Source organism: Diceros bicornis, chromosome 23 (assembly GCF_020826845.1).
Source record: "Diceros bicornis minor isolate mBicDic1 chromosome 23, mDicBic1.mat.cur, whole genome shotgun sequence".
Classification (NCBI taxonomy): Eukaryota; Metazoa; Chordata; class Mammalia; order Perissodactyla; family Rhinocerotidae; genus Diceros; species Diceros bicornis.
In genome coordinates, this window is record NC_080762.1 from 10145622 (window position 1) to 10159417 (window position 13796).

Below are 13796 nucleotides of genomic sequence, written 5' to 3' on the forward strand. Positions count from 1 at the left end.
TGCTATGGTTTAGTGTACATTGTAAAGGCATATATTCTGAATTCCCTTTTTTCCCCTGAATTCTCTTTAAGCTCATATCTTATAAATACACTCCTGATGATTCCTGTTATCCTCATGCACCACTATAAAGATTACGGATCCTAGCAATTGTTCCTTGGATTCACAGTGGAAACTAGAACTTCATAAAGGGGAGAAGAAAATGTACCGAAGGCAAACCAGTCTTTAAACGATCTCTGTAAACCGATATTTATTCGGTTTGCACTAAATTAGTCGTTGCACTAAATTCCACAACAACCCTTTGTCCGCGGGACGGTGGGTCTGGCAACCATTATCTCCTCGTGGAAACGACGTCTGCTGACTCCGCCCGGGCTGGGGGTGGGGAAAGTGCACCGCGTGGAGAGCTCCACTGAGAATTAAAGTGAGCGAACAAAGAGAACTCCCAGCAGCCGCCCGCCAGCGCCTCGCAGCAGCATCATGAGACGTCAGTCACGCCCAGGACGCTGTTGGAATCCGCCTCCCTGAGAAAAGAGCTCGAGTAAATAATTGATGGAGATTGATCCAGCCCAGGACAAAGCTTTACAGAAAACCAGTGCTTCCGATTTCGAGAGGTTTGGGAATCTTCTACCAAGTACAGGATATGGGACTTTGAGCGCGACCACTGGTCTTCCATCCTGGGCGTGGCTCTGGCCTTTTTGTCTTCTTGCCCACCCACGCCTCCTCGCCCCCGTCCCTGCCTTCTTCTCTTTCCTCTTGAAAGTAGCCTCTCTTTGGTGATTTCTACCCTGTCCTCCCTTGCAATTCTGCCCCCTCCCCTGCGGGGTCCGGTGAGGTCAGCTCATGAATATCTGTGCACTTCCTGGGGAGCGTCTGGCACGGCTTGGTACCTCGCGTGTTCGCCTCCTCTGAGCCGCAGCTCCAGCCCAGCCGCGGACTGCCCGGAAGGAACTCGCTCTGGGGCTGCTGAGTCTGCACGTTAACGCCATTGTTTGGAGAAATCGAGTGGGTGTGGAATTGGAGCGAGCGGGCCCAAAGTCGTGCTCAGCCAGAAAGTCGCATAATATACTACGAAGTTAAACTTTCCTCGTCTCTGAAAGCCACAGTAATAAACCCTGAGATCCCTGGAAGATCAAAAGGAAAGGCTGTTGATTTGCATCAACTTCGAAACATCGCCTCTGCTGAGAAGTGAGCAGTTCCTCTGGATTTCTAAAGGGATGGGGATGAGAGACGGGGTGGGTCAGTGGGCAGATAAAACTGGAGTTTAAAAATGCTGGTTTGGGCCGCGCGGGGGTTGCTTGGTTGGTGATTTCCACGGGTGAAGCTTTGAAGAGACACAGCTTGTCACTTTGTAAGAACCACGTGACAGAAGCCAGATTGTGGGAGCTGGGTTCCTGGAACCCGAGCTTTCTCCTGGGTTAGAGCTGTATGGGGCCCGAGTTGAAGCGTTCTCTGGTGGCACTCAGTTCCAGAGTCATTCTGCCTAATTCAGAACAAAAATAAGGTTGTGTTGGCAATATGACTTGTTTGGTCCACATTACTGTGACCTGTGCTGATGAACTGGGCTCTACCAGGAGCATGTGGCTCCAGGAGAACATGTAGAAAATAAGTTGACCGGCAACTTTTTTTTTTTCTCTAACGTCTTCTTTGTTCACTGTTGTTTTCCAAACCTAGTTGGAAGGAGATGCTGGAAAGAGAAAGGGAGGTGGACAAGGATGCTTCCAGTGATATTCCTTTATAAAATGAGGCATTACCGCACATTGACAAATAACAGGAATAATGGGAGTAAAGTAACCAACAGGCATCTCCTCTCCTAAAAGGAGGAGTTTTTTTCTAAGTAGAACTTTCTGCCTAGTCATGCCCTTTTCAGTACTTTAGAGAGAAATTATAGTTTTAATGAAAAGGCACCTGATTGACTAGCTGACTAGCTAGCTGGATCACTAGGGAGAAGAACCCAGGAGGCAATGGCTTGCTATTTTCCGGATTTTAAAAGCCAGTGATGGATTTATCTTAGAAAAAATGCACAATGCAATTTGACCTTATCACCATGAGTGAGGCTGCACCAGCTGCCTTGGGTGCAGGGTCATTCTGCCTCAGAATTTGGTTCCATAGGAGGGACTGGGCACTTTAAAAGTACAACTTTGCTTATGATATGCCATGTAAGAAGATGCTTAAGAATGAAAATATTTTATATCTAACAATTACACTTAAAACTAAAATGATTCACAAAAACTATGGAATTTGGATAAGTTTAGAAAAAGTCATCACCTGTAATTTAAGAAATTGTGCAGAGCCTCGAATAAACTTTTCCAAAAGCATTTTAAAAATTATTTCCCCAAGCCAAAAAAAATCCCTTTAGGGTTGCTAATGACTAGACCATATAGATGATTCCTAATGCCATTATTTTCTTGAAACTGAAGTTGATTTAAAGTCATTCATTATTTATATATTTTTTAGTTCTACTCTAAAGGAAATTGGATGCATTTCTCTAACCAAGAACAACATTAAGCGTTAGAACTGTTTGAGAGAAGTGCCATTTATCCATAGCAAATTTTCTCTAGGAACCTACATCATAACTCTTTTCCTCTAACTGACCCTTGGGAATATTAATTAAATAAAACCATCTCCACTAAACTAGGCTTTAAAGTGCAGGTTTGATAGTGAGGAAAAGCAAAGTTGAAAAAGCAGGGCATTGACAATGCTAGCATGTAGACATCTCCTTTTCCTTCTGAAGCGTTGTCTTGAGCTTATCCTCTTTTTTTTTTTTAATCTCTCTTAACAATCCTTTCTGACTCCATATCTCGCCCTTGCCAAAACCTGCTCCCGTGAAGATGTTAGGTTTAGCTGCTTTCCGATCGTCATCATTCTGCTGAAGTGGAGTGAGATGGAGATAGCGCCTCCCTGGGCGAAATGAGAATTGACAATTGTGCATCCTATTCCTAAAGTCAAGGGTTATATTAAGCGCCTTCCAAATCTCATTTTCTAGGGCCTCTCTTGCTTAAGAAAATCACTCTTTGCTCTGTAACAATTCAGACATGCCGTGCGCTTCCTTTCTTTTGTTTCTGTCCCAGACTAGAAAGAACGGTTGGTGGCGGTGAGGAGGAAAGAGAATGATCCGGTGATGGACCATTCTAAATCGCATCCGGTAGATTTTTCCTAGACTGCCATGAGTCAGCCACCGACGGGGGGCGCTGCCCCTGCCGCCACCGCAGCTTCTGCCGCCACCGCTGCCACAGAAGCTCGCCTGCACCCGGAGGGCAGCAGCAGAAAGCAGCAGCGTGCTCAGTCACCCGCTAGACTGAGGGACAATTCCGTCCGACAGACAACCGCGGCCACTCGGTCCCCGGCGGGGGCCGGCACTAAGGTCAATTCTGTTCGACAGCAGCAGCTGCAGCAGCAGCAAGGCAACAAGACCGGGAGCCGCGCGGCGCCTGCGGCCAGCGCCCGAGGCGGCGGAGGCGGGGCGGAGAAGGCAGCGCCCCTGGCGCCCAAAGGGGCCGCGCCGGGAGCTGTCCAGCCCGCGCCTGGTGCTGAAGCGGCCCCCGCGGCGACCCTGGCCCCGGTGGGAGGCAGGAGGCCTGGCCCGTCGGAGGAGCCGCCCCGGGAGCTAGAACCCGTGTCCTCTAAACTCGGGGAACCCCCTCCGCTCGGGGAAGGAGGAGGAGGGGGTGGGGAAGGAGGAGGAGCCGGCAGCGGCTCCGGGGAAAGGGAGGGGGGCGCTCCGCAGCCGCCGCCGCCGCCCAGGGGCTGGCGAGGGAAAGGCGTACGCGCCCAGCAGAGGGGCGGCAGCGGCGGGGAGGGGGGCTCCCCTTCGCCATCCTCCTCCTCTGCGGGCAAAACCCCAGGCCCTGGCAGCAGAAACTCCGGAAGCGGCGTGGTGGGGGGCGGCAGCGGTGGCGGAGGGAGCTACTGGAAGGAAGGATGTCTGCAGTCTGAGCTCATCCAGTTCCATCTCAAGAAAGAGCGGGCGGCAGCGGCGGCGGCCGCGGCTCAGATGCACACTAAGAACGGCGGTGGCAGCAGCAGCAGCCGCAGCTCCCCGGTCGCTGGCGCCCCTGCCGTTTGCGAGCCCCTCGCAGTCCCTTCCTCCTCCCCAATGGCGGCGGCAGCAGAAGGCCCCCAGCAGAGCGCGGAGGGCAGCGCGAGCGGTGGGGGCATGCAGGCGGCGGCGCCCCCTTCGTCGCAGCCGCACCCGCAGCAGCTCCAGGAGCAGGAAGAAATGCAAGAGGAGATGGAGAAGCTGCGAGAGGAAAACGAGACTCTCAAGGTGAGGAGGGTGGGGGGGAACCTGGTGGGGGAGGGGTGGTGTGGGCCTCGGAGGATTAGGGCGTGTCCGGGCGGGGGTGAGAGGCTGCTAACCTGTTAGGGAGCCTTAAAGAGGGAGGGGAACAGGAAATGAGGGGAGGGGGTTCCTCGGCCTTTTCTGGATTTAAAACAGCCTGAGATTAGTAGCGTCTGGTTTTAATTTAAATCCAAATCTAGGCCTTTGTTTCTCTAATTATCATGGCTTGTCCCACTTTTTCATGGAGAAAGCTAGAGTAGGAGAGAGAGAGAAGGCCTAAAGAGGGCCCATTTTTTTAGTTTCTTCTCTTTCATTCAGCTCCGTGTCACTCCTGTCTCATGGAGAGGAGGCAATAAAGCTGAGAATTTGGAGTTGGGATGGGGTGTACGCGGAGTATGTCGGAGGGGTGGAGGGCGAGTCTCATTTTGACCCACGGCCTGTCACCGCCTCAGAACGAGATCGATGAGCTGAGGACCGAGATGGACGAGATGAGGGACACTTTCTTCGAGGAGGATGCCTGCCAACTGCAGGAAATGCGCCACGAGTTGGAGAGAGCCAACAAAAACTGCCGGATCCTGCAGTACCGCCTCCGCAAAGCCGAGCGCAAAAGGCTCCGCTACGCGCAGACCGGGGAGGTCGACGGGGAGCTACTGCGCAGCCTGGAGCAGGACCTCAAGGTCTGCGGCGCGGGGCTCGGGGGCGCGCGGCAGGGGCGGCGGCGGGGGGGCCTCTGGTCAAGGGCTGTCTGTGCTGAAGGGCTTCAGTGGTGACTGGCAAAGAGCTTTAGCGACACGGAGCTTCGCAGCGCTGACCGCAGAATATCAGGATCCGGGAAGGGGAAGAGGGAGAACAGACAGGTGGGTCTGAAGACTCGAGTATGTGTGGAAGGTCTTGACGCGAGAGAGGCCTGTGGGCTCTCCTGGGAGTAAGAGAGACTCTTCCAGAGGTGGGAGGAGGGCGCCTCCGTCCCTAGCGGAAACAAGGGCGTGGCAGGGCGCAGGCTCCGGCCTTGATCTGGCCTCCGGAGGCTGCCTTCCAAGTGAAGGCCGGGTGGAACCAGGCACTCAAGAACAGCGCGATGAAGACTTCTCTGGAGGAGTTGAAGCCCAGAATAGGAACAACACTGGGAAGATATTAGAGCTAAGATTTCTCTCTGCAAGAGCCCCGGCCCCCTTCTTCTGGGACTCCTTCCTTTCTGTGCTTAGCACTACAGTAACTTCCGGAAAGGAAAACTCTCCGCTTGCGGCCCTTCTTGGAGAAGTGAGGGGAGAGGGAACTAAATGAAAGAACCTCATTCTTAGTGTGAAGTTGCTCCTTCAGAATTAGGCCGGTGTGGGCCGTTCAGTTCAATTTGGCTGTAGGCAGATTCACTGACAATGCAAATCAGATGTTATCTTCATAGCCGTGGACAAAGAAACAAATATAATTTTGATTGTATTAACTTCATCAAGATATAAAAAATCAAGTGTAAGTATCCTATATTTGTTTTATTGAAAACTATGAGAAAATATTTTATCCAAGTCATTGTAGTATTTCTCTTTTTTTTCTTTTCCTGACGTTTGTCAAGTGCTCACTATGCACCAGGCACTGTGACAAGTACTGTTACACATATTATTATCTCATTTAGTTTTCAAGGAAAAAAAAAACTATAAGGTAGAGATTATTAATGGCATCATTTAACAGGTGCCCAAGCTGAACCTTTTCCGGAGGTGAAGTGCCTAGCTTCCAGACCTGGAACTCAACTAGTAGGTGGCTAGGCTCGCTCTCCACTCAGTCTAACCCCACAGCCTGTCCTGAGCCACTACACCAGACTGCTCTACTTTCTTCCAAGCCCTAAAATTTTCCAGATAACTTCAAAACTGGAGGCAAAAATGCACACTGTCATTTTTTTAAAAAAACTTAATCTCAAGGACTGAAATGCTTCCTAAAACTAAGCACATGGAGATACAGGGTCAAAATTCAAGCCCCATACCCCACTTGTGAAAACTTTGTTTTCTAGTCTTCAAAATGAGTATTAATAGAAGCATCTACCTCATAGTTTTTTTGTAGAATTAGAGGAGATATGTGAAATTTCTCTACACATAATAAAACACAGTTGAACATTTATTATCATGGTGTCATGTAAAGGTTAAGGGAGCAGAGTTGAGAGCCAGACTACCTGGTCATTTGTTAGCTGTATGACTTTGAGCATTTTACTTCAAATCTCTGAGATTCAGTTTCCTCATCTATAAAATATAGGAATAATAATAGTACCTATTTCATGGGATTGTTGTGAGGATTAAATGGTTTCTATGTGTGAATGGCTTATATGTAAAGCCTCTGGAAGGATGCCTGGCGTATGGTGAACACTATATAAGTATTGGCTCTTACTACTTTTAATATGAATATCACTTTAGGTCATTTATTTTGTTGTCTTTAATTATATTCTGTTGTTACAAACGCTTTCATTTAGGTTGCAAAGGATGTATCTGTGAGACTTCACCATGAACTGGAAAATGTGGAAGAAAAGAGAACAACAACAGAAGATGAAAATGAGAAACTGAGGCAACAGCTTATCGAAGTTGAGATTGCAAAGCAGGCTTTACAGAATGAACTGGAAAAAATGAAGGAGGTTAGTGTTCGATTATCTCATAATGTGCTATGTATTTTAGCTCCTTAGAAAAGATTCCCAAGGACTAATCGGACTATTAAAATAATTCAGTTTTTTTATGATTGTAGGAAAGTTAGTTGTTCTTACCCAGTATAGTAACAGATATATGATTTCATACTAATAAATAAGTAGCAAAGGAAAAATTTCGGCCTTAGCCCTGCCTCTAATTTGACATATATGAGCTGTGACTGATGTTTCATCCTGCGTCATCTAAATGTGTATGTTAATTAAATAAATTACACAGCTAAACCAAACACAAAGTGTGTCAAGAGTATGAAGAAATATGCCTTGTATTAGTGGAGGTAAAGAGCTAGTCCTGTGAGATTACTACTGAGTTCGTAGAACCACAGACTTTTAGGATGAAAAAGGTCATTTAATCTAATCTAATCATTGCTTGAATCCTTGTTGTAACAGATCCCCCAAATAATCTAATGCTGAGAGCTTCACCAGTGATAAACCCTTAAGATCTTCTGCAGAAGCCAGTGCTATCACAGCATAGCTGTTTAAAGGCTTTCTTTAGTTGAAATCTATTTAATTATAACTTTCGCCAGTTCATCTGGGTTCTACCCTTTAGGGGAGAAGGGTCAGAGTTCTCTTCCACATCAGCTATTTGAAGATTCCTACCATGTTTCCCCTGTTCTTCTCAAAGAACAAAATCAGTGTCAAAGAAAATAATTGGAGGAGAAAAGAAACTGAAAAGATCTAACAAGAAATAATTAGCTTTGTGATAAGTTACAATTTGAATTAAAATAATATTCTTCTTTGAAAACTGCCTGAGAATGTACAGTGCAACTTGTGAAAGCTAAAGAGAATTAGCAAATGCATACGTGGTACTTGGAACATTTTCCTCTGCTTAAATATGCAGAATTTAAATGAAAATCCGAATCTTTCTGTGAACTAACAGAAATCACACCTTCCATTGCTGTGCTTATCTCAAAATGGAATAAAAATATATCTACCATGTAACGGTGAAAATATCAATAGTCTGATTAATAATATTTAGTGGCAAGAATTTGTAGAAAACCGTTTCAGTGGAATGAACTATTGTGATCTAAGTTTCTACTTATTCTTATATTATCCTGACTTGAAACATTTTTTAACATGACAAATTAGGGCAAAATCATTTTAATGATATGTAATTGTTGGCTAATACCTAAAGGTGGCTGTGTGTTGCAGTAGAAAAACATGGAGACTGGGAGCCATGTGACTGTCTTCACCAGTAACTAACTGGGTGACTTAAAAGGCCTCTAACTTCTACTTGCCTCTGTTTATTCAGTTGTAAAATGCTGTTTTCGATGATTCTCAACATCTCCTGCGGCCATCATGACTTTTATCATGAAACCCAAGACATTACCATTAAAGAGCAGCATAGATTTTTTTCTAAAGTTAGGAGATCACATATGAAAATAATATAGATTTAAATATATGTTTCCTCAGCAATACTTGTCAAATATGGAAAGTTTGAGTTCCAAGAAACAAACTGAGTAGGCAGGTGTATTAGTTTGCTAGGGCTGCCTTAACCAAATACCACAAATTGGATGGCTTAAACAATAGAAATCTACTTTCTTACAATTCTGGAGGCCAGAAGTCCAAAATTTAGGTGTTGGTAGGGTTGACTTCTTCTGAGGGCTGTGAGGGAAGGATCTGTTCCAGGCCTCTCTCCTTGGCTTATAGATGGCCATCTTCACATTCACATGGCATTCTCTCTGTAGCTGTCTGTGTCCAAATTTCCCTTTCTTGTAAGGACACTGGTCTTATTAGATTAGGGCCCACACAAATGACCTCAATGTAGCTTGATTGCCTCTGTAAAGACTGTATCTCCAAGTAAGATCACATTCTAAGGTACTTGGGGTTAGAACTTCAACATATGAATCCAAGAGACACAATTCAACCTCTAACAGTAGCTATTAAATACCTTGTTACGGGCCAAGAGAAAGTTCATTGTCAGTTCCATTAGGCTTCATTCCAGTTTCATACCTCTCTTGATTTCTTCCATATTCTGTGTTTATACAATTAAAAACATTCAAGTCAAAAAACTTCACTTGATTAACAGGGATGAAAGAGAAATACCTTGTGATTTGGTATCATATGAATGTGTTTCAAGTGGGTATCTGGAAAGTTGAATTTAAGAATGGCATAAGAGCTTTCTGATTTTCATCCTGTTCCAGGAAAGGGGAAAATGCCTGTAGACTGGCTGTCCATTAGCCAGACAGATGGGATCTCTCCCATCTTCACATAAAAGCCAAAATAATCTGGCTACCAGAAAGAAGGGCTGAAACCTGGGAATGTCCTCAAGGAGAATCATTGTGAACCTGCATTTCCTTGATTCGGTTCCCCACACCCTTCCCTGTGACTATTTCCTCCTTCAGGGCTCTAACTCTGGATTGGGAAAACACTTGGAATACCAAGCAGTTTGGGTAAATATGTTCATGCCAAAGAGGCAATTCACATTCTCCTTGGAGTTATAAAAGCCGAATGCCAATCCCTCATTAGGGACTACAACAGTAAAAGTGTAAGGAATTTAGGAGCAGGTATGCAGAACATCAGCTTTTAAAGTAACCTTTTATTAAAAAGATGAGCTCTAAAATAGCATTTACAGGTTGGAATATGGGTGGTGGGGGGGGAAGAAATAGAACTAGAGAGGAAGGGTGAGTGAGTGCAAGATGAAGATCTGAGGGGTTCTAAATGTAATACAGGGAAAGTGAAAATATTCTGGCAGGAAGTTTTATAATCATTCATTTGAGGTTGACCTTCACAGTGTTCAGAAAAGTGTCAGAAGTAGAAAAAGTAGTTTAAAATTATTGTTTAGAAATCAGAAATGGTCCATTAGAATGAGATTTTTGTAATGGTAATTTCATTATCCTCCAAGAAGAGACCGAGCTGCAGTAATAACTGGCTCATTTTGCTGGGTAGGAGCTGTAAGTTTGAAGCCTGAATTGTCCTTGTATGACTGCAACAGCTCTAGTTAATCATTGGCTTCTGGGTTGTAAAATGAAAGCATATTCAAGTCCTTGGTGGGTTTTAACCACACAACTGTCATCCCTTTGTGGCATTCTACCAGTGGAGAAAATAGAGCCAGCCCAACCTTTCCATTATGAAGAAAAGACACTAGTTATGGAGTAAAATCATAAAATGTGAAATAGAATATACTAGAGAGAAGCAATCCTCCAATTCCCAGTTTTTAGTTTCTTGTATGGAGTCATATGGATGCTGAACAGCACAACTGGGACCAATAAGCCATCTGCTGAAGTTTGGAAACCATTTACTAAGAGTTTAACTGGCTTTGAGGGTGTTGATCAATTGCTCTCAAGGCTAGTGGCTGCACAAGGTCTTATGCACCTGCTCACATCCATCTGCTTATCTTCTCCCCCTAAGATTATGGAGTAGGCACCTCGAGGTAAGAAGAGTTGAGTAGAGGTAGGACAGAGGTAATTACTGAGTCTACTGCAACTCATTGCTTGTATCAAAACAGCTGATATTCTGCCAACTGCAAACTAGAGGGACCTCTTAGGATGCTGCCTTAGAATCTTAACGGCATTCTCTTCCTGATTATAAAACATTGATTGCCACTAGCAGTATGCTTTCTTGCAGTAGAAAATGCCTTTACCTTTATGTAACCTGGGAAAAATGATGGTCTATCTTTCAGCATCACAAACAACTAGAGAGACAGAGGTTTTTGTAAAAGTTATTTCATGGAAACTACGACTAGCTCTTTGAATGCCAGGGTGAGTTAATGCATATATAGCATTAAGTGAGGACATGGGGGAAGCTGGTGTAATAGGGAGGAGGCTCTGTGCGCGGTGGCTCTCTGCTACAGTTAGTTGAGGGTCACTGCCCTCCATGAAGTCCTGTTTTTCAGGACTTTATTTATTTTCAAAGCTCTATTTCAAAACCCCTTTGCTGTGCACGAGGTGGGAGGTCTTCTCATGTCACCATTAAAGGTCTGGTGCTTGGAGAAGCGCTGATGATAGATGTTTGGGAAAGAAAGAATCAGCAGAGGACCTTTGAAGATGGAAAAGGGAGAAAGAGTAGCTGAGATGGTGATGATGATGAGAACTGTCTGACAGATCTTTTTCATTTCAGAATCTGTACTCTGTGTTATCTCATCCCTCACCCTCACACAAGGGACTTAAAAGAAAATGATTTCCTTAACTTTTCCTGGTCTTTGCTCTAGAGGGCTCTTAACTGGCCTACTGCAATAGTACCATCTGTCTTGGGACTTTAGTTTTCTGTGCACTTGGTTAATATATCCTATCCATTACAATGAACTTTCATTCTAGAGCACAAAAATAATTAATACTATAAATTTCAACAGTAGTGCCTCTGTTTTTTCGGTTTTTTTTTTTTTAAGAATACATGGGGAATACGTCTGTTTACTCAGACTCTCTTTACAAGATAGAACACTTTAACAAACAAATGCTTGTCCTGCCTGTTTACAATTACCTGTTTATTTTCTTATGTAAAATAAAGAACTATTCTAGCTATATTTGGTTTTGATAAGGCATGTTTATCTAAGTTTTAAAGTGCAAAAAAGAAATATTGAGTGGTAAATCAGCAAAGAAGCGGCTCAAGAGACAGTTTTTTTTTTGATTTTTTAATAGTTTATAACATTGTGAAATTTTGGGTTGTACATTTTTGTTTGTCCATGACCATATATAAGTCTCCCTTCACCCCTTGTGCCCACCCCCCACCCCCATTGCCCCTGGTAACCACAGTACAGTTTTCCCTGTCCACGTGTTGGTTTATATTCCACATATGAGTGAGATCATACAGTGTTTGTCTTTCTCTTTCTGGCTTATTTCACTTAACATAATACCCTCCAGGCCCATCCATGTTGTTGCAAATGGGACGATTTTGTCTTTTTTTATGGTTGAGTAGTATCCCATTATATATATATACCACATCTTCTTGATCCAGTCATCAGTCAAGGGACACTTAGATTGCTTCCACTTCTTGGCTATAGTGAATAATGCTGCAGTGAACATAGGGGTGCATAAGCCTCTTTGGATTGTTGATTTCAGGTTCATTGGATAGATTCCCAGTAGTGGGATGGCTGGATCATAGGGTATTTCTATTTTTAATTCTTTGAGGAATCTCCATACCGTTTTCCATAGAGGCTGCGCCAGTTTGCATTCCCACCAGCTGTGTATGAGGGTTCCTGTTTCTCCACATCTTCTCCAACATTTGTTGTTTTTTGTCTTGGTGATTATAGCCATTCTGACGGGTGTGAGGTGATATCTTAGTGTTGTTTTGATTTGCATTTCCCTGATTATTAGTGATGTTGAACATCTTTTCATGTGCCTATTGGCCATCTATATATCTTCTTTGGAGAAGTGTCAAGAGACAGTTTTAATGGAGAATTTCTTTGGCATTTGAATATTTTCCCCTGGTTCTGGCAGTTAACTTATAATTTGAAAAAAAATGGAACAGCAGTCATTGATATTTTTTAATGAAATTGCCATAAATATTTTGAAATGCATCAATTGAACACCGTGACTTTAGTCACGTGTTCTCAGAGGCAGCAGTTTGTTGAACCATGTAGGCAGGAATAATAGAGACTAAATTAAAAACAAAGAAGAACATGCCAGGTAAGCATAGGAAGGCTTGTTTTCTGGGTCACCATATGTTGTGAATGCATTTTTAAAGATGTATTTATTTAGTAATTATAAACTTTATTGGATTTTTTCATGAAATTACATATGCAGTTGCATGCATTCTGAGGTGATTTCCAAGATGCAGTCTTGGCTAAGTGGCTCTTTCTTTCACCCAGATGCCAAGCCTCCAGCAAAAGCAAAGTAGTACACAGATGAGAAAATCTCTGTTGGTGGATTATTTTGTGGAAGATATTGAACTTTTATTATAAACTTCAAATTTCTGATTTTCTACATGAAAATACACATCAGCATCACACACCCTACATAGTTAATTAGATTCCAGTTCCTTTCTTGGCTGGAATGCTGAACTTTATATTCTTGAAACAGTAAGACACTGTACAACTATGGATTTTACCTGATTAAGCATCTCCTGTTGAGTATATATGCAGTTCCCATTTAAAATATCTGTTGATTTTGATGTTTGCACTGTCATGGCTTCATAGAAATTGTTTAATAAATGTATGTTGAAATGTTTGTTGCATTTGCGGTAAACCATATCCATGAGAACTAAGTTTTCAGCACTGGACTCTGCCAGTTTAACAGAGGTCTGGGGCTCTAGGCTGAACTTTGAATGATCTGCCCCTGAGAGATGAGCAGCTTATCAGTGTTTAAATATCTCCATGGAAGTATGTTACCTACATAGTTATTGAAGAGTTGTTTACTTCTTTACTTCTCTGACTTCTATAACCAACCTACCTTAAAAGGGGATTTGAAATGGTTCACAGTGAATTGTAACCATTGAAATCAGCGTTTAAAAATTTGATCAAGTTAGAATTCTGAGAAGATGAAGGAAAACTTAATCCAAGAGATGTACATTGTTATGAAGCAGCTCTGAGTTTAATAGCAATCAAGGCAGGGAGAGAAATATTGAAAGAAATTCTTTCCTTGCTATAACCAGATGTGGAGGCAACATCGAATTTCATGTGAAGCCTACAGAACAAGCATGAAGAAAATCAATTATGGTACAACAAAATGTTGACAATTATAAACAGATTTTACATGGCAACCAATGAATGGATGAGCCTTCTAAACAGTTGTCAAGTTCTCATCTATACAGTCAATAAATATAGGAATTGAAGTTTTGCAGAAAATAAAATTAAGACATTTTGTCATTAGCTAGAAATTTGGGTGTGGTTTATTAGAAAGTGCCTGTGTCCTGGAGGCTGGAAATTAGCTTCGAGGGCTCACCTCTCATTCCCTGTGACCTTGTGTAAAT

The 13796-nt window shown here is 43.5% G+C and overlaps 1 protein-coding gene across 2 annotated transcripts in view; it reads left to right on the top strand.

Annotated features, from left to right (window-relative positions):
• Nucleotides 1–541: 541 nt before the first annotated feature.
• The window catches only part of SOGA3 (SOGA family member 3), a 60825-nt gene continuing 47570 nt past the window's right edge, over nt 542–13796 (top strand). For both annotated transcript variants that reach the window (XR_009223527.1, XM_058566325.1), the window contains exons 1-4: nt 542–1182; nt 3066–4261; nt 4729–4953; nt 6729–6887. Coding sequence is in view for 1 of the 2 variants with exons in the window: in XM_058566325.1 (XP_058422308.1) it covers nt 3161–4261; nt 4729–4953; nt 6729–6887 (1485 nt within the window). In the remaining variant the exon portion in view is untranslated. The remainder of the gene's footprint in view (nt 1183–3065; nt 4262–4728; nt 4954–6728; nt 6888–13796) is intronic.